This window comes from Pseudopodoces humilis, chromosome 23 (genome assembly GCF_049639895.1).
Source record: "Pseudopodoces humilis isolate 2021_Gansu_Grassland_sample_001 chromosome 23, ASM4963989v1, whole genome shotgun sequence".
Classification (NCBI taxonomy): Eukaryota; Metazoa; Chordata; class Aves; order Passeriformes; family Paridae; genus Pseudopodoces; species Pseudopodoces humilis.
In genome coordinates this window covers 1414280-1440345 of record NC_142222.1, presented here as the reverse complement: position 1 = coordinate 1440345, position 26066 = coordinate 1414280, and the positions used below count along the sequence as shown (strand labels likewise).

At 49.4% G+C, this 26066-nt stretch overlaps 1 protein-coding gene across 6 annotated transcripts in view; it reads right to left on the bottom strand.

The window, feature by feature from the left end:
• The window catches only part of ACACA (acetyl-CoA carboxylase alpha), a 100603-nt gene extending 78836 nt beyond the window's left edge, over positions 1–21767 (bottom strand). For 2 of the 6 annotated variants that reach the window (XM_014254956.2, XM_088066036.1), the window contains exons 1-14: positions 20407–20425; positions 16895–16941; positions 15951–16203; positions 6208–6340; positions 5542–5680; positions 5236–5345; positions 4730–4811; positions 4255–4353; positions 3424–3530; positions 2600–2710; positions 2295–2504; positions 1611–1781; positions 822–983; positions 409–572 (exon numbers count right to left, since the gene is read on the bottom strand). In XM_014254956.2, coding sequence (XP_014110431.2) covers positions 409–572; positions 822–983; positions 1611–1781; positions 2295–2504; positions 2600–2710; positions 3424–3530; positions 4255–4353; positions 4730–4811; positions 5236–5345; positions 5542–5680; positions 6208–6340; positions 15951–16177 — 1715 coding nt within the window. In that variant the 5' untranslated portion in view covers positions 16178–16203; positions 16895–16941; positions 20407–20425. Of the gene's footprint in view, positions 1–408; positions 573–821; positions 984–1610; positions 1782–2294; positions 2505–2599; positions 2711–3423; positions 3531–4254; positions 4354–4729; positions 4812–5235; positions 5346–5541; positions 5681–6207; positions 6341–8850; positions 9081–15950; positions 16204–16894; positions 16942–20009; positions 20093–20406; positions 20427–21697 lie in introns of those variants that run through there. The other 4 variants (XM_014254957.2, XM_088066038.1, XM_005525686.3 and 1 more) reach the window with 4 other exon arrangements.
• Positions 21768–26066: the final 4299 nt, after the last annotated feature.

The following is a 26066-nucleotide window of genomic DNA, read 5'->3' as shown; positions in this document are numbered from 1 at the left end:
TAAAATCCCACACCACAGAGGACACTCCATGGTGCACAGACCATCCTGAAGCATTGGTAAGCCAGGTTAGCAACGTTTTTCCTGTTAGAAGCTTTCACCTGGATGCTTTAAAGAGGAACTTTCCCAATGTGGTAACTGTCATAGCCCAGCAGCAGGTATACAAGGCAGGGATGAGACCAGAAAGGAAGAAAAACAAAGAAAATTAAGCAAAAAAGTGTAAAAATGTAGGTGCAACATAGCAGAATTGCAAAGCAAGACAGAATGAAAAGCCTGACCACAAAATGGAAAACAAGATAAAGACAGGGAAATTTCTCTTGAAACTCCTTGAAGGAAGGAGCCCTGTGGCACTTGGGATCAAAGAGGACAAACCCAAGCAATTCCCAAGGCTCTCCCACATTTCTGACTTACGAAATGGCTTCTTCACGGTTCTCTCCCCAGGAGAAGCAGTGACCAAACTGGGAATCTGCAAATTCATGGAGCCCTCCTGCAGCAGCCACGCTGAAATAGCCCCAGACATTCTTATTGCTGCGGAAATTCAGCTCCTGAACTGTGCCAGAACTGGGCTTAAATCCCTGCAAAGACAGACAGACATTGCTCTATGCCCTCAAGAAAGGTGAATAATCCAGAATTAGGGTTCTGAAGGCTCTGAGAACACCTCTTTGTGCTACAACACAGTATAACAAGTTCAGGCTGAATCTAACCGGAGTCTAAGTGAGGAAAGGGAAGAATCTTTTAAATTTTCTGCCAAAATTTTCAGCAGCAGCAGGGACTGGCCCTGTAAAGGCCACAGTGAGCACAGAGCACAGAAGCTGAAGCCTCACCTCGTCAGGATTCTCACTGGTGATCCGGGCAGCGATGACGTGCCCACGGGGGCTGGGGACGTGGGCTGAGTTCTCAAAATCGATGGTTGTGTCTCCCCAGGGAGAAACTCCATACATCACTCGGATATCCTTGATCCTGTGGAGAGGGATCCCCATGGCAATCTAAGGAGGACAAAAAAAAAAAAAAAAAATAAAAAACCCCACCACTGAGTTTCTCTCCTCGCAGAGTGAAACATTCACACTTCCCAGGACTACTCAGCCCAGTGTAATATCCACCCTAAGCCCTTCAGCCTGTATTTTCCATTGACTGATTAAAAGGCTCCAGGGAAAGCTGACAGTGCCAGGTCAGCTGAGGATGGGCACACATTAGGCCTGTTAAAAATATACTGAGGTCCCAGTGAGACAGAAGGGCCCTAACTGGTTATAGGAAACTGTGGAATTTTGCAATTATAAACTGTGGGGAGAATAACCTCCAGAGCCAGCTGGTAGCTGCATCCTTGTGGAGCAAAATCCCACTTGCCCTGTTCATTAGTTTGGTCTTTTTTTAATAGATACAGTTCAAAAAAGGAGTAGAAAATCATACAGAGCCTCAGTGAGGTGTGAGGGGACTGTGGCATCCACCCACCACTGGGAAGTTGGGGGCCAGGAGTTTGGGGGGACACAAGGGACTAACAAGCCACAGCATATCAACAACTGCTGCTCTCTACAGGATTTCTCAGGGATCCCCTGGAGGCTTCAAATAACTGCTGAACTTGCTGAAAGATGAGAAATTCAATTTTCTGTGCTCACCTGGAGCTGTGCTGCTGGCAGGTTGACATCTGCCACCATCTCCGTGCAGGGATGCTCCACCTGCAGGCGTGGGTTCAGCTCCAGGAAGTAGAAGCTGCCATCCTGGCTGTACAGGTATTCCACAGTGCCTGCACTCACGTATCCCACCATCTTGGCGAGCTTCACTGCACACTGGGACACGGAGAGAAAGAATGTCACATTGCCAGTTACCCATGCTCTCTCTGTTCATCCACCACACCCGCTTCAGATTTTTGCTGGCATTCTGAAACACCCCAAAACTTGTAATAGGCCCAAGAATTGCTCAGAGAAAAAAAGCCTTTGACACAGGAGTTTTGATTTCCAACTTATTTCATTTACAATTCCCAGAAGGCAGAGTTTGAAGCAAATATTTGCAACACTCAACATTAGGCAATTCATGCAACTCCTGAAACTTGCTTTTAACATGGTAACACACATTTAAAACACACTTCCCTTTTTGGGGGGCATATATCTCTGAAAGGAGCTGTTGGTGAGATTTAGTGTGGCAATGTGAGTGGCTGCCCACACTAAGCAGTTTGAGACACACAGCCCTGTATCGCTCCTTTAAAACGTTCAACAACTCTGGCTGATGTAAAACAAAAACTCAAAGTCCTGCCTGTTTCTGGAGCCTGGCCAGGGCAGAGGAAGCAGCAGAGCCACTCTCACCTGTTCCATGTGCTCAAACACTGTTGAGGTTGCAATAGAGGCTGGAGCTTCCTCGATGATCTTCTGGTGCCGGCGCTGCACGGAGCAGTCCCGGCCAAAGAGGGAGATGGCATTGCCATACTGGTCTGCCAGGATCTGCACCTCCAGGTGCCTGGACTGCTTGGCCAGCCTCATCACAAAGATGGGAGAGCCTGGGACTTCAGTTTGAACCTATAGCAGGGACAGAATGAACAGGCAGAGCTTCTTGTGTGCTGAGGTCTCACAGACACCCAGCCTGAGCATTTAGATCCAGCGGGAAAAGTCACCTGTCTGAACAGACTGGGGAAGTCATCTGCATTGTTCACTTTCCTGATTCCTTTTCCTCCTCCTCCTTCAGAAGCCTTGATCATGACAGGGTAGCCGACCTCCTCAGCAGCCTGGCAAGATGGGCAGAACAGGGTAAGTACAAAAAGGCAGCAGAATCCAGTGAAAAGATCATTATTTCCCTCTTGATTCACACCCAGGCTTCCATATCTGACTATTTAGCAACCAATGGGATAGAAACCGAATGTAACATTGGAGAGAGTGCCTGTAGCTGGAAAAATCAGCAGGGACTTTGTGATTAGAGAACTCTGACCTCTCCAAGTGACCACAAAATCTTTTGTCAGTGCTCCAATGCCATTAAATCTACAAATTCACAGAAAAGCTTTTGTATAATACAGAAAATCACTAAGCTGGGTAACACGGAAAAATGATATCCCTACCCCTGCTCTTCACAAAGGAAAATTCAAAATCCTGTATTGTACCAGGAATATTTCTTATTCTAAAAATCTTCCTCAAGGAGAAACTCAAAAGATGAAGTCAAGTGTGTGGTTGTGGATTTTTAGTGAAAATACCTTCTTCCTGCACTAAACAAAAGTCAGATGACAGCTTTTAATGCAGCACAACCTTGGTCCCATATTTTGCCTCTCCCTGCTAATCCTCACCTAATTCTGCAGGCCAGGGCCCAAGATTTGTGACTGATCACTTCCCATTTTCCAAGAGCCTGGGGAATGCAGAATGGGGCTGCAGAATGGTTCCAGATTGTGCTCCCATGAGGAGAAAGCTCAGCCCCAGCTCCCTGAGCCCTCAGAGACCTCCCCAGACCCACCCGCAGTCCATCGTCCGCGTCCTTCACGTATCCCTTCTCGTAGAGCTCCTGAGGAACGCTCAGGATGCGCTTCTGGAGATCGTTCTCCTGCCAGTCTACTCGAAGACCTGAAACACAAACATCACCCTCTGAGCTCCTGCCAGGCTGTGGGGAGCCTGTAGGACGTGGGTGACACAAGCCACAGTCACAGCTGCCTGAGGAACCAGGCTGGGAGCCCTTAGAAAAGGAGTGTGCTCAGTGTAAACAGACATTCCTGATTTCTGGGGAGAAAGTGTTTTTATCCAATCCATTACAGCCTCCTCCATTTATCTGTGAGAAGCAGGCTGTTAGTTACAGTGTTTTGAAACTGCAGAGGAACTGCCATGGAAGCAGAGTACAGATTCCAGAATTACACAGAATCATGGGATGGTTTGGGTTGGAAGGGACTTCAAAAATCATCTTGTCCCAAGCCCCTGCCATGTGCAGGGACACCTTCCACTAGAGCAGGTGTCTCCAAGCCCTGGGTGTACCAGGTGAGCCTGTGAGCACCAGCTGCACTCCAGGAAACAATCTCTTCCATGTTTCCTCACTTCTCCTCCCAGTCCCTCCTCCTGTCCTCCTCTGCACGCTGCCAGCTTCTCCCACCACCTCCAGGCTTATTCCATCCCTAATGTCATTGCTTCCAAGGCACCTCGCTGGTGTGGTGGGCAAACAGCACAAATGGGGAACCCTGAACAGCTGCAACATCTCCTGGAACACACTTCTGAGCACAGAGCTTCTGCAAAATTAGATATGTTCAAGGAAAAAAAAGATAAGGATGATCCTGATAAACACAGGACAATTCCCCCTTACCACTGCCGCTCCAAGGAAGAGTTGGAATGCCAGCAGTCTGAGCCACGATGGAAGAAGCAATTTTATCTCCTAAGGCCCACATGGCTTGGCTGGGAGGACCTGCAAAGAGCAAAGACAATGCATGAGAGAGACACAAGGGGTATCAGACATTAGGGAAATGTCCAGAAGTCTGATTGAGGAAAAACTCCACTCTTCCCATAAACTTCCCATAAACTTCCACTCTTCTCTTTAAAATGAGAACAGGGACAACCTGGTTTAACAGGAATCTTTTCTGATCTTTTATCTCAACATTAAAGGCTATTTTGGAAAATTTTCCCCTTCTTCATTACAAGAACTACTGTAAAGAACAGATCATCCATCTTGAACTGCAGAGCATTCCTCATGGCTCTGTCTTGGACTTAGGATTTTCTATCTCCCCAGATCTCCCCACCTTCAAACAAGAACTAGACATCAGATGAGCAGTCCATCTCCTCACCCATGAAAGCAATCCCGTTCTTGTGGAGAAGTTCTGGCAGTTTGGGGTTCTCTGATGCATGGCCCCAGCCAGCCCACACAGCCTGCAGGAGAAAAGAAACAATTTGCTCTTTATTTGAATAAAACAAGTGAGCAGAAACTGACACATGCAAACACTCCAAGTTTTTATTTTCCTAGTGGAAAACAGCCTGAGAACAGGGAGCAGCCAGAGCAGGCTCTGAGCTACAGGCTGTGCTGAATTGAAAGCATGACCTGCACCTTGCAGACAACTGCAAGCAGGCTACTGCAGCAACCTGCTGAGGAGGAGCTGGGTGTAGGGAAGTGCAAGGCTGAGGGGAACCTCCCTCTCCTGCAGATATTCACACTGGGACAGCCACTGCACTGTCACATGTGTTGCCTCTGGCTGCTAATTTGGTTTGGAAATCCGGTTTCTGTGTCCTGCCTTGCTCCCCAGGCACAAGTCCTTATTGAAGGAGAGAAGACTGCTCGGTGGCTGGGACTTCTCACCTGCACTGGAATCCTCTTGGCAATATCGAGGATGAGCTCCACATTTGCATAGTTGTTGTTGTTGGGTCCTCCTGGCACGGGCACGTAGTGATCTGCCATCTTAATGTACTCTGCAAACACAGAGGAGGTCCCATGAAGGCTGCAAATCTAACAACAGGACTTGCTCTAAAATCCCCCTTCTCCCCAGGCTGGGCCCTCCCAGCTCCCTCAGCTGCTCCTCACAGGGCTGACTCTCTAGGAAACACTGAGCTGTTCCAGAACATCCCATCACTGACACCCCACTCCTTCCCCAGCTCCCCAACTCACCTGCATTGGCTTTCAGGTCCTCAGGAGTGACCATGACCACAAACCTGATGGCCCTCTCGTTCCTGAACATCTCGTAGGACCAGCGCCGGATGGACCTCATGCACTTCACTGCTGCAATGCCATTATTTGCTATCAGGACCTGGGTGCATTAGAAGCTGGGATGAAATAAGAGTCTAAATAGCACAAAACAATTATCACCAAGTAAGTGTTTTTTCCCCGCAGACTCTTTGCCCAGCTTTGGGCTGTGCAGTTTCCTTAGCCAGCATCCAGCTCCATGGCCCATCTGTCAATTCAGAGAGCAGCTCTTGTCTCACCAGAAAATTTTAATGTGGTATGTATGCCTTGGTTGGATTAAAGAGCAGAAGAACTCAAATAAATTTATTATGCATTGTAAAATAAATTTCTTAGTGTTTTTCCAGTCTACTTTTGTTTTATTTCTCTATAAATCCTTCTGTAACAGCAGAGGTGCTCTGGCTCACTCACTTTTTTTTTTTATTATTACATTAAGCTAAAATAATGTTTGTTTATCACATAGAAAAAGGAAACACAATGATTCCAGGCAGAAGCACAACTTCCGAGCTCAGAAATATTAATAATTTGATACCTGCAGACAAGTCAGAGCTCCAGAGAGGAGCTGTAATATGCTATAAAAGGTCAGGGAGTCACCTTTTCAATAACTTTATTCCCTCCAAAACGAGTAACAAACTCTGCTGGAGAAGCCACGGTGAAATCTCGCTGCACATCCACCTTCTTCCTGTCCCGGCCTTGCTTGACAAGGTGCAAACCAGACATGCTGGGCCTGAGGAAATAGGGGAGACAGAAACAACCTGTCAGTGCAGCTGGACACCATAAAAGAAAGTATGTGAATAATGTGAAAGTTCTCTTTGACCACATTCCCCAATCACACAAGCAGAATCTTTCCTTGCCTCCAGACCCTCATGGCCTGGTCCTCAGTTTTACAGGGATGACTCCTTTTAAAGTACTTTTCAGTTATTCCTACACAGAAGTTTCAGGTTGGAAAAATTCCAGCCATGCAAAAATATAAATAGGTAAAATTACATTTGCTGTGTGTTGCTGCCCAAGACAGAACAACAAAGCTCCACCAGATTGCTTTCAATCCATCTAGAGAAGCTGGAAACAACAGTGATTTCTGGCTTTGGCAAAACAAGCTACAAAGATCAGATTCTGTAAGGAAATCCTCTTGGGAAGCACAGCAAATTTATCTCCACAGGAGAGACTCAGACTGGCTACAGAAATCATTTTCCAAGCGTTTTCCACTACCCAGTCTTTAGTATCTTCCTCAAAAGCTCTGAGAGCCAGAGGACAAATTAATCACGTTACTCCTACTACAAACACAGAAAGCCAATTTTGTGCCTGCCAAGACCAACCCCGTGCCCTGCCACAGCCCTTCTGTGTGGGAATGGCACAGCCACTTCCCCTCCTTCTGCTCCAGCTTCCACAGCAACAACACGGGGATAGATCACCCTTTGGCTTTGATTTGCTGAAGTTGACAAAGCTGAGTCTGTGAGAGGAAATTCCAGGGAAAAGCACAGAGCTGCTTCTCACACCGAGGGTCTGCCATGGCACAGCACGACTGGGAATTAATGACACTTTTATTTCACAGGCACTGAAGCTTCACCTCTCTGCTCACCCCACAGTTTACTTGTTTTCACTGTCCTTACTGTGCTTCCCCTGACAGTTTCCCTTCCCTGGAACACAGGGAAGCCCTCACCCTGCCAGTGGCAGCATCACAGAGCCCTCCTGTAGGAATGAGGGCTGGGAGCTCAGCTCTGAGCTTTGGAAAGCCCCAAGAGCACCAAGGGGTCGGTGCTGGTCCCTGGCAGAGCGCTCTGGATAGAACCTCCAGCCTAAACAGCTGCTGAAGGGCTGCTCCATTGAGCAATTCCACTGGGAATGGGATGGGATGCAGCAGAAGAGCAACTGCAACAGCTGGGGGAGGGCACAAAGGAAAAACCAACACCAGGAGAAGCCAAGGCTCGTCTACAGATCTCCTTTCACCATCACAGCCACCAAAGAGAGCCGGGCCCAGAGGTGCATTCCTGGAGCACCCCTGCTGAAGGAGCTGCTGTCCCAGGGGCCTGGCCAGGGAACCCAGGGATTCCCCCTCACATTCCCTCAGGAACACCTCATGGCCCCTGAAGATTTACCCACGTGGAGCCCTCTTTAACACCTCCCCAGGAGCACAGTGGCAGCACAGAGCAATCCTGTCACTCCCAGTGACACTCTGGGACACAGAAGAGGCTCTGCTAAGTCAGACCAACTCCATCCAGTCGAGTATCTTATCTCAGAGAAGAGCAGGGAGCTGACAGCCAGAGAAAGGCAAAGAACAAGTTCTGTGTGCACAGCTTCATCCCCTCATACTTTCCCTTCTTCCAGTCAGCTGAACTTCCAGACATTTGCCACCAAACTTAGGACATGTTCCTGCGAGCAAAAGTTGTCACACTCACGTGAACTCAGCCTGGGAATACAAGGACAGGAGCCAGCAGGCAAGAAAGAGAGCAAATGTGTAGTTAAGGTTGAATTTCTACTAAATTTGTGCATTTAAGGGGTCACAGTCTTCCTGGCAAGGAAGGAGCACAGTCCAAGGAGCGAGAGAGGTTCATGCATTACAGGCTTATTGAGAGCAGTCTCAACAAAAATAAGAAGAGACAAAAGTCCCAAGGTGAGAATTTGTGAACATGTTTAAATATGAACTGTCCCACCAAGAAATTACTACACACAAAGATACTGCTACAAGCAAAATGTCAACAGAGCCTGAGGTTCATCGTCCAGGATGCAACAAACACTTGGACATAAACAACTACAGTTTGACTTGTGAGCATGCCAAGAACATTAAGTTTATTTATCAATAATCAGAGGCTCCACATTGTAATCAAAACAGAAGTGTTGGGTTGTTTGGGGTTTTTTTTGCAGGATAAGATGAGGTAGGAGCTGGACAGGAAGGAAGAAAGCACAGAGCTCTAAATGAAACAGAATAAATGCTGAGTTAGTGATTGTCATCCCTATTAATCACCCGCTCACAACTGCCATGTTTTGTGATGGAGGAATTTTCAAAATGCTTTTCTACCCCTCAGAGCTCACGGGGGGTAGAAGTTGTGCAGAACCTCCAACTTGCACAACCCTGATCCCCCAGCTGAGCTGCACCCTGGCATCTCTGTCACAGGCTGCATGCACGGAGAGCCCACGGGTTCTGCGAGGTTCCAGAGGATAAAATGAACACCAAAACACAGAGAGCATCTCCAGCACAGAGCCCAGGCAGGGGGACACAGGCAGATCTGTGATCCTTACCTCTGCAGCATGTGGTACCTCATCTCCTGACTCTGCTCTGCAGAATCCTCCATGCTGTCTGAGGGCAGGAATTAATGGATTTCGGACTTGCTCACAGCTCCTCTCTGCAGCTGCAGCTCTTAAATTTTGCCAAGTCTGCAGCTCAAGGAGAAGCTGCAAAGAGCCTGACCGCGGTTTCTCCTCCAAGCAGCGGCACTTCCCCGGCTGCTCCAAATCTCCTGACCTTTGTCCCTGGCTCCCCCCACGAGTGTCACCCTCGTGGTGACGCAGCAGAGGGGACCAGCCTCCCCTCGTCACCAGGAGCAGCCGATCAGCAAAGGCAGAGCAGCAGCCACAGCTTACGTAATGAAGCAGCTCCAGCGCGCCTGCACGGCCGCTCCGAGGCTCCGGAGCCCCAGGAGCAGCTCCCAAACTGGGGACACGCTGGGAGCGGCAGCACAGAGCAGCACAGCTCCCTCCAGCAGCACCCACCGGGATGCAGCAGCCACAGGATTCTGCTCCAGGAGAGGGTGAGAGCATCCCCAGCTCTGCGACCACAGGAATTCAGCCTGTAGGATTTAACGTGGCGCGGGGAGGTGACAGGGACGGCGTTTCCAGGGCTGCAGAGAGGAATGTCAGAGGCAGCTTGTGCAGGCACACACAGCGTGACAGAGCTGGCAGATCAACCTGGACACCAGCCTGGGAGCTGGGAGACCCTGGACACGTCACTTCACTTTTCTGTCCCTGTTTCCCACCTATAAAATGGAGATGAGGTCACTCCACGTGCTGGAAGAATAAATATCCTCACAAGCAAAGTGTTACAGCACAGCAGGGTCCAGTAACATCACTGGAAGATGGAAAACCTTTTACTCAGAACCAGAATAATGGAACACCCCGAGATGGAAGGGACCCACAAGGATCATCAAAGTCCAGGTCCTGGCCCTGCACACACAAAGACATAAATTGCAAATCTGGGGGTAGAGGCAGGGTAAGGAAGGGCAGTGTCTATAGCAGTGCCCTGATGGTAAAACCTGGACTGGAACTAGGCACAACAGCTGGAATTTTTTTAATCTGGGGATATTTGGGTCTGTGCTGGTGGAGGGCTGTAGCCAGGCAGCACAGCTTTGACTTGGGGCACAGAATCCCAAAATGCAGCCAGCCAGGAGGGGATCATTCAAAAAAGGAGCAAGTATCCGGGGAGAAGTGCCACATTAACCTGGTGACAGGAGGTGACCTCCCAGCAGGGCCAGGGGCTGAGGCCAGAACAGGTGACACGGTGACAGGGTGAGGGGCAGCAGCAGTGCCATGGGCTGCCAGCTCCAGACACATCCAGGGACAGCGACACACTGCGGGGTGAGGGCAGCCTCACTCTGCACACAAACATCACCAGAGCCCAGGCACCTCACAGAGAACAGAGTTTAACTAACAGGACACCCTAACACCACATACCTATCCCAGAACTTTCACTTGCCAGCCTTTATTCCTCTTGGAAAAGCATCTCAAACTGCCCAGCCATCAGGTACCTCACCAATTCCCCATTTAATTCCCCACCCACAGCCCCCAATCCAAACAGGTTGTGCCTATTGTGGCTGCAAGGAAACAAATCTACCCACAGCTTAATGTGGCACTGTCAGAAACATTCCCTGTGCCTTCCACCAGCCAAATGCACTGCTGGGAGAGAAATGGCCACGATTTGCTGCTGGAGCAGCACACCCAGAGGAGCGGCTTCAGCATTGGTTAAAAACATTCTGCCAGCTGCTAAGAAATCCATGGCCACAGTTGCTGCAGCATCCCTACAAAAACAAGCTCCACAAGGATGTGTCACGATCCAGGGCTGCCCGTCCAACACGCTCAGGCTCCACAGAGCTCGTTTCCAGCACCCAGCGCTCCCCAAAGCCGGAATCCCACGGAATCCCACGGAATCCCACGGAATCCCACGGAATCCACCCCCTCCTCGGCGCTGTCACACAAAGGGAAATGCTGCACCTGCTCCTCTCCTGCAGCCTCCAAGGAAAAATCATTCCTTAGGGACACGTACCTGAGGCACATCCCAGCCAGGAGCCGGCACTGATCCCAGCGCTGCCACATGCCAGGGCAGTGGGTGACGTTCCCGTGTGTTCCAGAGGCAGGGATGCATGAGCTGCCTCGTGTGGAAGGCAGCCTGGAGCACACTGCAGCACACACACACACACACAGAGTCCCCAGAGAAAGGGCTGGGGATTGTTTCCCTCGGGATGTGGCCTGGGGAGGATGTGCAAAGGTGCAAAGGGCAGCTCTCCCCATCCATTTGGGCTCTGTGTTTTGTAAATCTGATGAGAACACGTATTCCATCCGGGTGATACGACTCGGGCAGCTGGAGCCTCCCTAAGATCTGCTCCAGTTTTAGCTCTGCCCTTGCACCTGATTTCACAGGAAGGCAGAGGGAAGGAAGAAGCAGAAATGCTGTCCAGCAAGGGATGCAGAATTCCACCGCTGGAATAAATGGTTCCCCATGCCTCAGGCAACAGGCACTGGAGGCAGCAATCTGCACTCTGTCAAAGACAGTTTTGCCCACGATTTAAAGAGCCAGAACTGGCTTGAACACAGACCCTGTCAAAACCAGGGCTTCACCCAGAGGTCGAAACAAACAAACTTTGACTCAGCTCTGACAATGAATTGAGCCTCAGGATTTCAGGAAATTAAATAAAGGATGCAGCACAGAACAAAACCAGCCCTCTCTGCACTGCCTGGTAAATAACCTCCCTTCCATGCTAACACAGAATTCCACCATCAATCCAGGCAGGTCTTTAGCCCAAAGCAGGAATTTTTACAGAGCTCAAATGGGTACAAGCTGCCAGAATTCCTCCCAAATAACCCAGTGCCAATAGTTTTCCAGAAGTTCCTTTTCCTAAGCACACACCTGGCTGTGTATCTGCCATCCCAGCTGCATTTGGAACAGGACCATTCCCAGGACACACAGCCCAAATCACTGAGGTTCCTTGCAAGTCCAAAAGCAACACCCTGACACTCAAAATACCCACTGAATCCAAACATCAATCCAAATAAACAACCAAGTTTAAATCCAATTAATATCCATACTCCAGTTCCTAAACCTACGAAGTGCCAAAAGAGCTTCACTTTTACATCCTCATGAAGTATAAAATTCCACGTGTTCCCAGAGCAGAAAACAGCCCAACACTCTCCAGGTCAAGCCCTGGCACCAAGATAAAAGTGAACAGCAGCAACAACAGCACAAGGCAGGTGTGCACAGAGAGTGGAGCAGAATTGGAGTCCCTGGCAGGGAGCCCTCCACGTGCTTTTTGGCAAAGTTCAAGTGTTGAACAGATCTGATCTGCAGGAACACGAGAATGGACCTTTTTAAACCAAAGTTAGGGGATAGGTGGGGGAGTCTCACATTAAATTCACCTAAAGTAAGAGATTTGTTATCTCTCAGATAAGTGAGCACATGGTATCTCAGCCAGGGAATCTCACAAAATCTCCCAGCAAATGACTGGATTTAGAGAGGACATTTAACTTTTAACTGAGGTTAAAGGGAGTAAAATAACACCAAAATAAGAACACAACTTCTGAGAGGCATGCAGAAGTATACACTGTGCTTATTCATGAAGCAGAGTAGCTTTCAGGGAAGGAAAGCTGTAATTCCCACGTTATCAGTGGGAATTGAGTCCAAACCACCCCCTTTTCTTTCAACAGAGAGGAGGAAATCAACTTTTCACTCCAGGTGGATGAAGTTTGTGGCCTTAAGCTGAAGGAGGGCAGGTTTAGATTAGAAATTAGGCAGAAATTCTTCCCTTTGAGGGTGGTGAGGGCTTGGCACAGGTTGCTCAGAGAATCTGTGGCCGCCCCATCCCTGGAAGCGTCCAAGGCCAGGTTGGGATAGAGGAAGGTGCTCCCTGCACACAAATCACCCTACACAGAACCTCCAGCACTCCTGACAGCACAGGCAGAGCCAGAGGAGGATCAGGCCCCACAGCAGGACTGGAACAGCAAGGACTCCATTGCAGCAGAGGGGAAATCCTTTGTGGAGCAGCCTCACAGACCCCACAGCACATTTATCCCTCCCTGCCCAGAGCTGGGCTAAAACCACAGCAGCACCAACAACTTCACAGCATCAATGCTCCACACTGCAACCTCACATCACAAACTGCTGGGCTGGAAAGGAATTTTGTAGATTCAGAAGAGGCTCAAAAGGATCTTTCATTACACTCAGGACTCTGTGCAGTCACTCTAGGGCTGGTTTCTAAGCAGGCACCTTGTCCCAGTGCCAGGCTGGGCACACTCAACCACGACTGTCCAGGCTAAAACTGAGGCATTTGTCCAATTTTCCTTTAGCAGATGATTAGTTCTGCTTAAGCATCTCCATAATTTATTGAGACAATTCAGTGAGAAGTCCGGCCAGGGTTAGGAGCAACTCTGTGGGCTTCATATGAGGTAACAGCTGAACTCCATCCAAAAATTTGGCTATCAGCTGATACAAGTGGATTGTCAGGTGATTGTGTGCACCCATGTCACTGCTTATGAAACCAGAGCCCTGATGTACAAATACCAGAAGACAGCCAGGTTTTGTTCTATTTTAAACAAGAATTTGATACAAGATACCGTCTCAGAAGATAGAAATTAAATTTAGCAATAATCAACAAGAATTTATTAAACAAAACAGATAGGCCCACAGTATTTTCCAAGTGGCATTTATGGAGGAGTTACTTAATCTGCCACTAAAACTTCAGAAAGGAGCATAGCAACTCTATAACAGCTCACTACAAGGAAAACTGTATCCCAGCAGGACTGGTTGGAAATGCAGATGGAAAATTTTGAACTCAGAGACAACAGGCAGAAAAAAGGAAAAAAATGGCAGGCTTGGTTTCATTATTTAAAGGTGCAAAGTGCAACCAAGACCCTCTGAACACTCAGTCTGAGTGGTTACTGTCCCTACACACCAATTTTTAGGTGCTGATGATCCACACAGCAACTTAAAGTTCATTCTCAGAGCGTGGCTTTCTGGACCCTGCAGAGCAGCAGCCAGCTGGCACAGCTGAAGGTCTCCATGGGTCTCCAGTGGCAGGAGGGAACCACCTGTGCCAGCAAGAATGCCTTTAGCAACAGCATAATCATTTCACAAGATCAGTAAGGTCACACAAACCCTTTGGCAGCTGAGTAAATCCTGCCTTTTAATCATAAAACTGTTCTCTGAGAACTGCTCTGCAGCAAAGCCCCTCACCTCAGACACAATCTCTATTTTAATCCTGTGGGAAGAACACCAGCAAATGGAAAGATTCTTGGCAACTTCTTCCAAAAGACATGCTCCCTTGGACCTGCACCTTTGGACCTGCACCTTGTATCAAAGTGTACAGAACTGCCTGTCAATTTACCTTTATCACTTTGCAAAGTGATCACCAAAATGAAGCTGGAAGCAAGAGCACCTCTGTCCTATTAACTGACCGTCACAGAGTGACTCCAGGCAAGTTGCTGAACTTGTCTTTGCTGTTGTTTTTGTCTCAGTTTCTCCATCTGTAAACATGATTTAGAAATCTCCTGATGAAAAGGACAACCATTCTGAAAAGTATTTCAACTCATCCGAGCTTATCTTAGAAAAACAGCCCGTAACGCTGTAACTTTTTTTATTTGAATTGGCCTTTCTCTCCAGTTTAACTCAGAAGTGCTCCCCAAAGGGACTGCCAAAATAAGCAGGTTACAACAGAGGTGCCCAAGGTTGCACACCTATTGCACTGAGGCTCTCTGGTGACAGGCACTGTCCTAGAAGTTTCTTGCTCTGATATTGTCCATTTACATACTTGTGGTTAGGTGCTCATCCAATTTCTTCTGTTCCTAAGATATATATAGTTACAGTTTCCTGCTTCAAAATTACCTTTTGTGCTGCCAAATCATTGCAACTGGCAGCTTCTGGAAAGGTAACCCTCTGTAAATTTGCTTTAAGGTTTTGCATCAGTTGTGCAAGTGCCAGCTGGCTGAACATGCCCAGCTGACCATGACAGCTCTGTCAAGCACACACCAACATCCCCCTCTGCCCCAACCTGGGTCTTTGGACTGTGTGTTCCCAGAGGCTTCTCCCCTCAAGTGGGAAGGGAACCACCAAAAAAAAGGAGAGATTTCAATTCCTTAACCTGCACAAGCAAAGAAACCAGGAAAACACAAGAACAAGGATTAGCTGGTTGTGTAAGTATCCCCCACTGGTCAGTAAACCCTTCTGGAATCAAGCATTCCTCACAAAGCAACAGAGCAAAGGCAGTGAGGGACTGTCCAGCAAAAACTGGAGCGGGATTCACTCTGTCCTGGGTGTTCCCGGAATGGGATGGCACAAGCAGAAAGATTCCAGTTCCTCCTGGAATATGGCAAACAAATGAAGGATACACGGGAGAGTGAAGCAAGACTGAGCAGCAGAGAAACTGTGATTTGTACATGAAAAGTGCAAGAGGGAAAATCCAACAGGCACATCCCACTACTGGAATGCAAATCAGCAACACCTAACATGAAAGGAGCCTTTGGACAAGAAAACACCATCACCACATCCTCAAAAGCCCAGCTCATGGCTCATTCACAAAGAATCAGGAGTGAGGCAGTCCTGAGACCAACCCTGAGCTCAGGCAGCAGCGACCACATTAAATCTTGGTTTATCACCACATTGCAGGACTCCAGTCTTTACTACAACCACCACAATTTTCCCTATCCAAATAAAAAAAAATTCCAGTATGGAGCCACTGATCCTACCCACTGCCAATTCTTTGGTTACATTTAAAGCAGCAAATCCCATGCAAAGACAAAATAAGTAAATATTGTTCTTGCTCTCAACAAACAGGGTCCAGAAAAACAACACACAAGAGAAAACTTTAAATATCTCAGTGAAGACACTTAAATTTTCTGAAAGCCAGGACAAGACAGGCACGGTGCTTAAGGAATTTAGGCACAAACATTTCACTAAAACCAAATGAAAACTGAAGGGTTTGATACAGATAAACACACAAGAGGTCATTTAGAAACAGAATTCTGGAGCGTGTCTTGGCACAACAAAACCCATTTGAAGCCAAACACGGGTCTAAAGCTGAACCTTTGGATTAGCTTTGGAATTGACAGGGTAAAAAGACTGGAGAGCTACTTATCCATACCTCATATGGCTGGCCAGGCCATCCTGAGCAGCTGGAAGCCCCAGGTCCGAGAGGGAATCAGAGCAGACGGACACAGGTGACAAAGACCTCTCCTTCTCCTCCAGCAGATCAAGTTTCACCAAGGAGCTGGTCTCATCTTCTGAGTTATCCTCTGACACAGAGCCGATGATGAAGCGGGAGTGAGCGTTCGCGTCCAGGGCTTTATTGGCTTCAGAAGATTCCTCCATGGCTCCCCCAAACTGGGCTCTCAACACTGAAGGGGGCAAAAGGAAGGAAAAAAAACAAGCCAAAGGTGAATACCTGCCCTTGGAGGATAAAGAGGAGGACAAAGCAAGGCTCACTGATGGGAAATGCAACATTAAAAGGTCAGAGCTGATCGCTGAGCGCAGGATCAAAACCAGTTCTGCTCTAAGCACTGACTTCCCTGCTTGCACAAGGACTCTGAAATTCACAAGCTGCAGAATGTCCCACCTCAGACAAAGCTGCAGAAGTCACTTAAAGGCAAAAAAAACACCAAAATAACCCCACACACCAGACCCAAAACCTATAGACAAAGGCAGGGAACTCTGAGTATCAAAAATCACAGGACCAGAGAACCCCTGACTGGTTTGGGTCGGAAGGGTCTTTAAATCTCACCCCACCCCACGCCCTGCTATGGGCAGGGACACCTTCCACCAGTCCAGGCTGCTCCCAGCCTCGGACACTTCCAGGGATGGGTCTGTTCCAGCATTCCAGCAGGGAATGAAAGAATTTTCTTAAAAATCAAAAAAATAATTTCAACTGAGAAAGAGCCATGAGAGATGTGGAAAACAAAGGAACACCCCACAACACAAAGGTGGGGTAAATAAACATTTGAAACCCCCTGCTCTGCCTGACTTTGCTGCACTTATATGACAACTACACCCAGCTGGAAACACATCATTAGGAAAGAGGAATGCACTAACCTCTTGATATCCGTGCAATCTGAGCAGTGAGCCACTTCCAAAACGAACTGGAAGAGAAAAGAATTACCAAGTAAGCACTAGGGTTATAATGAAGCATATTCCATGTGTGTTTTCCTGTTTATACCATCTAAACCATGCCCAAAAACCACAGGGACACCACGGACTGGCTCGCTTGCTCCAGGTACAGAATAACCCAGGAGCTAAACCCACAGTGGCACCTCCTGCTGGTCCATCCTTCTGGAATCTTCCCAGAGACCTGACTGTCTCACCTGCCAGTTTTGTTTGTGAACGGAACAACGGGTTGTGCCAGCACTATCTACTCGTATCAAACCTTTTCTGTCACCTTCTGCACCTGCTGGCTGATTCCAGCTGAATCCCAAGGAATAAATCCCAGTGAGAACCTCGTCAGCCTTGCTAATTACAGCCACGTTATGTCGAGCACAATCAGCTTGGGAGCACGACAGCTCTCAAGTGGCACAAAAACCTGGCCCGTGGTGTCACACAAATGGGACATGATGGGGCCTTTAATGAGGGCCCAGACAAGCATTTACAGCCAGAGCAATCCCTAAACACCACACTCCTGCTTCCCATCAGTAACTCAGAGCTAAAAACTCATCCAACTGGCTCATGCACTTATGCCATGAATGTACTTGACTGAATTATTTAGATCAAGTCCTGTGTTGACATCACTCCTCCCACAAACTCCAGTTGCCCTGGGGCCACGGGCACTTCATTTGACAGAGGCATCATTTACCATTTTATAACTGAAAAGCCACAAATATCTGTCTGACATGGATATTAAAAAACCCCTCTTTTGAGGGTAGAGATGAGAAGAAGAGGAAGCATGACCAGAAAGTTTCCCTGTCCACCTGTGATGTGCAAGCTAAACCATGCAGGGAGCTTTCTTTACCTGAGGTGCTCAGACAGCACAAATCCAATTTTGTTTGTTCATACAAAGATGCAGACAGTATTTATGTGGATATTTATCCTGGCATCAGATCACTCCTAAAGATTTTCATCCAGACAGATTTACTGTTGGCACAATCACCAGTGCCAAAGAGGTTGGGATGCAGCCAAACTAACTTCAACCCCCACTTCATTGAAGAAAAACCTTTCCCAATTTCAATAACTAATTCATTAATAAGAAAAATTCAAGGATTTTATTTTTTCTTTTTTTTTTTTTGAAGCAGAGGAACAGGAAGTGAAGTTTTTCACTCAAATACTCCAAGAGAAACCACCCACCCAAGGCCAGGCACTGCCACGCTCACCCAGCTTCACTCCAACACCTTGTTTGTCCAATTCATCTCCAAAATCCCAGTTTTTATCCATGAAACCTCACTCAGGTCCATTTCCCAAGGCACTTCCAAGCCCTGGGAGCACAGTCCCACAGCCAGGAGTTCCGCTGGGGTTGTGCAATCAGCATTATACCAGAGCGATAAGCTCGGCTTGTTCTCAGCACACCTGAGAGTCCTCGTTCATATTTAAATTAATTTCAGCATTGTCTGGGGCTAAATTACACAGGGGCTTTCTCAGAGATCTCCTCACTGAAGAACCTGGATTTCAGTGCTGTGAATGGAATGCACAAGGTTGTGCACTGTACACTGGTATATTGCAAATATAGAAATATAAAGGTAAACTTTATACATATATATATATAACTACAGAGATGAATTAGGTATAAATATAGAGGTGTATTACATACACAAAAATACACTTATATTATCTATACACATATAGAGATGTATTTTATAAATACACATACCTATATGCATATATGGTATATATACATATATGCATATAATAGATGTGTATTTTATAAATATACTTGCACTGTCTATATACATATAGAGGTATATTTTATATATATACACTTCTATTATCTATGTATATAGGCGTTTATTTTATAAATAGACATATTAGCTATACATAGAGGTATATTTTATAAATATATTTGTATTATCTACACACATATAGAGGTATATTTTATATATACAAATAAAGAGGAATGTTATATATATACAAATAAAGGAGTGTGTGATACATATACAAATAAAGGGTATATTTATGCATTTCTGCATATTGTATTGGCTCTCTGAAATGCAACTGCCACAGTTCCATTTTTACACAAGCACCTTGAGTTCAGCTGAGCACCAAAATAAATTTGTGTGCCATGAACCACTGCACATGCAGTTTGTCTCAAATGCTGAACTAGACCCTACAACCCAAAATGATCGGGATCCTGAGCTGTGCAGAGCCCCTGCTCCCTTCTGCAGGTGCTAACAGCCCATCCAACAGGAAACTTCTGCAGAGACTGGGAAAAACCTGCAGTTTATGGAAGGATGAAGATTGAGAGCTCCATCCTGTGATGATCTAAGGACAGGTTACAGCACTGAGCCTGCTCAGATGCAGAAATCAGCTGGATCTTCACAGACTGAGCCTTGCTGTGCTCCCTTCTCCCAGGGAAATCAGCTCCAGCTCCCAGCTCTGCAGGTTATCCAGGCACTGAACACCCAAATCGTGCCCGTGCTACCAGCAATGAAAACTCTGCAACCCAAACCCAGAAAGAGCTGTGTCGGGTTTCACCTGAGGTGAAACAAACCCCACTTCACTCCTCCACAGCTCTGCTGCTACCATTACTCACATCTTGGGCTTGACAGTGAAATGCACTCGTAAGAATACCAGACTTCAGAAGTTTTATAACAGCTTCACTTTAAAATCACTTTCAATATTGTAAAATACGCCCAGGCATGAAACTTGGGCAATGACAGGTGGAAATTAAAGTTTCCTATTTTTCTCTAAACCGTCCCATTCCAAAGACAAATCCACAACTGAAGAGAACATCAGTAGTGAGCTCTTTCAATGAATCAGAGTAACACTCCTACCACATCGATATGGCATATTAAAAGGAAATTAATAAAACTAGTTGTATTCAAATGTCTCCTGATTAAAGCCCAGGGATTGCTGATCAACGTGAATCACTTAAAAGTGACGAAATGGATTTGTGCTCTCACAGCCCTACCTGGAGAAACACAGAAAACAACAGAGCAAAAAAGGCAACACCGAATTAAAACAGAGTCGCTTCTCCTGAACACAGAAGAACCAGCAGCGTGCTCACCTATACCAGGACGGGGGGGACAGTTCCAGGTTGGGAGAGAAGGGATGGCTCCAGCACCAGAGGGTTCCCAGCTCTGAACACCCTCGGTGGCTCCCTGGCTGCGATGTTTTAACGCCCCCACACGAGCAGCAGCCCCACCTGAGCCTGCCTCCTGGTTAATCATTGGGCATTGCTTCATCCCCAAAAAACGGCCTCCAACACACCACAGAGGTTCTGGAGGAAAGGCTCCTCACAAACTCCACATCCACTGCTGGGGGTGGCTCAGGCTCCACAGCTCAAGATCCAAAACTGACAGAGAGTGCCCAAAGGAAGGGCACGAGGATGGGGAAGGGTCTGGAGGGGCCTTACGAGGAGCAGCTGGGTTTGGTCAGCTGGAGGAGGCTGAGGGGACACTCACCAGGGGATGCAACTCCAATTTCTGCTCCCTGTGGCAGGGACAGGACCCAAAGGAACGGCTGGAGCTGTGCCAGGGCAGGGATAGGCTGGATATGAGGAGAAAAACAACTACCTAGAACTTTCCACCTGTGGATGCAGAATCACGGAATACCCTGAGCTGGAAGGGATCCACGAGGATTATCCAGTCCAACTCCCAGCCCTGCACAGACACCCCAACAATCCCACCCTGGGCATCCCTGGCACACTCCTGGAGCTCTGGCAGCCTCGGGGCTGTGCCCATTCCCATTCCCTGGGGAGCCTGGGCAGTGCCCAGCACCCTCCGGGGGAAAAGCTGTTTCCTATTATGCAGCCTAAACCTCTATAGAGACCAAAATAAGAGCCTGTATTTACAGCCATCCCAGTTTGCTAAAACACTCGAGACTGTCTAAATCCCACTGTCTTTGAGAGATTTTGGCATCACTTAAACAGTTTGCTGAATATTTCCTGCCTGCTAAACTGGAACAGACTCCACTCACGCTTCGGATACTTTCTAACACAATACTTCTCGTTTTAAACTTTTTCAAGAGTATTTAGGAGAAGGGAGGAGCAGGAACAATTTGCTTTGCTCTGCCAATCTGCTTTTAAAACTAAACTAGTTTTGAGCATCTCTGCGCCGCTCTCAGCCGCTCGCCAGAACCAGACCCAAACTGTTCCCCGGGATCCCGAAATTCCCCCCGGGGACGGCGGAAGGATGAGATGGAGGAGGGATCCCCGGGGTGCTCGGTGTCGGACTCGCCGCCGCCCACGTGCTGTTGCTTCCAGGGTACGGGAGGACCGGCGAGGCCACGCGAGCTACGGCACCGGGGGCGGCACCGCCCGCGCTGGCCCGGACGGAGCGCGAGGTGCCGGCAGGGAACCGGGCGGAGCGCGCGGGACCGGGAGGTACCGGGAGGGAACCGGGCGGCGGCTCCTCCGGCGGGCAGGGGCGGCTCCGGCCCGGGAGACCCCCGCCCGTCCCCGGCTCAGCTCGGCCCAGCGCAGCTCCGCTCAGCCCGACCTGGCTCGGCTCGGCACGCCGCCATCTCCCGCCGGCACAGCTCGGCTCCGCACGGCCCGGCCACCTCCCGCCGGCGCGGCGCCCGGCCAGGTCCCGCCCGCCCGGCACGGCACGGCATGGCCCGGCCATCTCTCGCGGCACGGCCGGCCCCGCCCGGCCCCGCCCGGCCCCGCGCACCGCCGCCCGCCGGTGCCCCGGGCCCCCCGCGCTCCCCCGCGCGCTCCCGGCGCGGCTCCCGGCGCGGCCCCGCCCTCACCTCACGGTGCCGGTGTAGCGGAGGCGCCGCGGGCCCCCGGCCTGGCGCTCCCCGCGCGGCCCCGCCCCGGCCCCGCCCCCGGCGCGGCCCCGCCCCCGCCCCGCCCCCCGGTGGTGTGATCGGGGTTACCTCGGGTCAGGCCCGCGCGCCCCGCCCCGCGCGCGCCCCGCCCCGCCCCGCTCCCATTGGCTGCCGCCCGGGCCGCGGCGGGGGGCGTGACCAATGGGGCGGCGCGGCGGGGGCGGGGCCCGTGGGGCGATGCCCGTGGCCTGAGCGGCGGGCGGGGCTCGAAGCCGGGACCCCCGGGACCCCCGGCCCAGCCCGGACCGGAGCAGCGCTCCTGGGAGGGAAGGCCGAGACGGCTGGGCCTGCTCAGCCTCGACAAGAGGTGACCGAAGGGAGCTCGTCGGTGCCCATCGGGATCGATGGTGGGGGTGCCAAGCTGCACCGGGTTCTTCTCGGTGATGCCCAGCAGCGGCATAAGAGAAAACAGGCAGGAAGCGACGCGCACGAAGTTCCACCTGAACATGAGGAAGAACTTTCCCGTGCAGGTGACGGTGCGCGGGAACAGCGACCAGGCAGGGCGTGGGGTGTGCTCCCTGGAGATGTTCCAGAATGGTCTGGACGCAGCCCTGTGCCGCGTGCTCTGCCGTGACCCCCCTTCAGCAGGGAGGCGGGACCAGGTGAGCCCCTGTGTTCCCCCCAGCCCATGCTGTGAGTGTGGGAGCAGGAGGTCCCCGCCGGGCTCAGGGACACTGCCCTGTCCCTGCCTTGGCACAGGCGTGGGGACAGAGCTGATAACAGCTGGTGAGGACGCGGCAAAGCAGGGCCAGGCACTACCAGTGCCTCTCCTGCTTGTCTTTGACCTTCAGCCGCTTGTTCTGCCAATGGACAATGGTTTAAAGAACTACCCCTCTTCTTTTTTTTTTTCACATTTTGTGTTTTATTGAAACTCTGCGGCATTACAGGGTTGCTGAAATTCAAATGGAATGAGTAACACGAATTTAAATCCTGATTCTGCTGGACCTGGTGACCTGTGCAGGCTGATCCTGCTGGAGGTGCCAGAGACCCCAAGGATCTGCACAGAAGTGGTGACAGTACACTGAGCTGCCAGTGTTCCAAACTACCAAGGCAGTGGTTAGAAGGTGTGAGGCTCTGCAGGAAACTACACTGACCTGGGAGCATGTGGTGGGATGCAGGCAAGAATTACCCAGCCACAAAATCCAATCTGGGGCTTTGTAGTTAATAAAATTATTGGGGGAACAATAAAATATTGGATATTCTCACATCCACTTGGACTAAATCTGGAAAATCTGGGCATGGACACTTTTGTTTATACTTCTATAGACATAAACACATAGATATAAATGTGTCTTTTGCATAAAGAATATTCCTCTGATTAAGTATTTCATGAAGGAGCTAAAGAGAAGGGTTTTGGTGTTAGTTAATCATCTTCAGTGCTAAATCCCAACTCCTGAAGTGAGGGGGCGTGCTGAGGGGTTGGTCCCAAATCACCGATAATAACTATATACAGAACTTACCAAACCAGGAGATTACGACAGGTGCTGAGTTCATCCTGGCTGCTGTTCCCAGAGCTCCAGGCTTGCTAAAACCTGCACCTGCACTCTGCCTGTCTGCCCAGCCCAGCACATCCATCCAGGTACAAACACTGTCCAAACACTGCTGGGGGAGGGATTGCTTCATACAGTGAAATCCTGCAGCAACTCTTCCATTCAAGGCCAAAGAGAGGCATGAACACGTGGAAAAGACCAATTCAAACACATTAACCTTAAAAATCCAGCATGGATTTGCAAGGAGCATTTTTGGGCTATGAAGATGTTGAAGGGTCTGGAGCAGAAGACATGTGAGGAGAGGCTGAGGGAACTTGGAATGATCAGCTGGTGGAAAGTGAGGATTGATCCTTGTGGGTCCCCTCCAACTCCAGAGATTCCATGATTCCATGAAATTAAATTGCTAATTAGTTGTGGAACCCCCATCCCTGGAGCTGTCCAAGGAATGCCTGGACGTGCCACTCAGTGCTCTGGGCTGGGTGGACTCAATGATCTGGGAGGTCTTTTCCAACCAATTTCCAACCAATTTTCCAGGTCAATGCCAAATTATTCTGGCATTCAAGTCTGGGGAAGTTTTTGAATCATAACCACGTTCTGCTTTGGAGGAGGACTTGTAAATGCACGTCCTTTTCCTGTCCTGCTCCAAAACTGGACACAGTTATTTACTCTCATTCCATGACTCCCAAGCACATGCACTGTGAACTCATGCCACTCCGTTTTCTCAAAAAAAGGAAGTTTACCTTTAGCTAATAAACTCAAAAAAATGCAGGGGAAATGTTTTTACCTTTCGTGACGCCAAGTGCTGGTTCCACCTCTCCTGACCAGGCTCTGATGACACCCCCAGTGCAAACACAGGACAGATCATCCCGGGTGAGGGGGTCGGTGACACTGCCAGCCTGGCACCACTCATGCCCTGAGGAACAGAAAGGTCAGATTACTTTTTAAAGCAGAATACTGACATGCCAGCCCTGGAGGCTCCATTTGCTCTTGTTTTAAACATAAACATCTTCATTTAAATAATATCAACGCTTGTGAGAAGGTTTTCTGGACTCTCTGGAGCCTCAGCCACTTGAAATGTCAGCGGTTATTGGAACTGAACAGAAATATTTCATCCTTCCATGCTCGGGAACACACACGTGTTACTCAGCACTCCAAAGCCCGAAGCTCTGGAGGAAAAGGTGATTTCCATCGCCACCGTGTGTCCGAGGCAGAAAACGCCGATGCCACAAAAAACTCCACCCAACAGCGCCGAGAAATCCCACCAGGAGTTCGTGAATCACCTGCAGGGAGAGCTAATAGTGCTCGCACTGATTTCTCTGTGTGTGGCCTCTGGGTTTGCTGGGCACAGCTGCCCCTGAGCTGTTGTGTTTCACCTGGGGCTCAGCCTGCACTCCTGCACTGGGCTGCAGGTGAGCACAGGCAAGCACAGGGAAGCAGAAATTATCAGCAAATAATTTCAAATAGCAAATAAAAATTACCTCATTCGCTAAAACCTGCAAGTAGCAGCGTGTGAGCACTTAATTCCAAAGTATCCACTTGGATCTTCTTGGAGTGCAACTGGAGTGACAAATGTGCTTGGAGAGAGGTTGGGAATTGAGCTGAGACCCTTTGGAGCCATTTCACACGTGCCATCAAGCACCTTCAGGCCTCTGCTAAGTTGGAAACCATTGGAGCAGACTTCAGAAAAAAGACTTTTTCTGTCACTGCTCTCTCCAAGAGCCATCAGGGGTCTGTGGCTTCAGCTCAGCCAGGAGATGTCATGTCACTAAAATACTGTCTGAAAAACCTGTAAGACTCCATGGATTTTTAATGTTCCTCATTCACATTTTTTCATTCCCATGCTAGAGACATTACAGGAAGACACTGGAATATCTGAAGTCCATGGACAGTTGCAGGCTTCAGGACAGCATTTTTACCTTGCAGATGCATTACCTTTCCTGGGAACAGCAGGAACCAGCTGCTGAGAAGATTCCCATATGCTGATTCCTTCCATTAACCACCCAGAGTCCTAATTCCCAGATGCAGGAAAAACCTGTTAGTAGAAGCAATAAATATTTCATTGACATTCCAGACTTTGCCTCTCCCAAATCCTTAATTTTTTCCCATAGTTTTTCACATGCACTTGCAGCCTGGGCAACAGGAAAAGGAAATAATTGCCAGTATTTTTAATCTTTCTGGTAAATAGTTCCAACAGGGAGCAGAGATGGGCAAGGAGGAAGGGTTGAGACTGACAGAGGGCAGGGTTAGATGGAGTATTGGGAAGGAATTCTGCTCAGTGAGGGTGGGGAGACCCTGGCACAGGTTCCACATCCCTGGAAGCGTCCAAGGCCAGGCTGGATGGGGCTTGGAGCAGCCTGGGACAGTGGAAGGTGTCCCTGCCCATGGCAGGGCGTGGCACTGGATCATCCTTAAGGTTCCTTCCCACCCAAACCACTCTGGGATGCTCTCTCGTTATATCCTATTCTAATCCACCACAAAACCAGCTCCTCCCGTACCTGCTTCACAAGGCCATGCACAGTGCCCTGGGAGGCCGCTGGAGAGCCCTTTCCCCATGAACACCATCCCTCTGCCGCCTCAGGAGCCGGCAGGATGCCCCCGAAGGCCGAGCACCGGCAGGAGCCGGCGGAAAGCTGCTCCGGTGACTGTGGGATGGAGCTCGGGGCTCTCTCGGACGGTCAGAGGCGCTCTGGGGCCGTCGAGGGCTCCCTTCCCCGCGGGACCACCCCGGGCCCCCCCCAGGACCCCCGGCCGGGCCCGGCGCCCTCAGGCCCCGCGAGGGGCGGGGCGGGCCCTGCGGC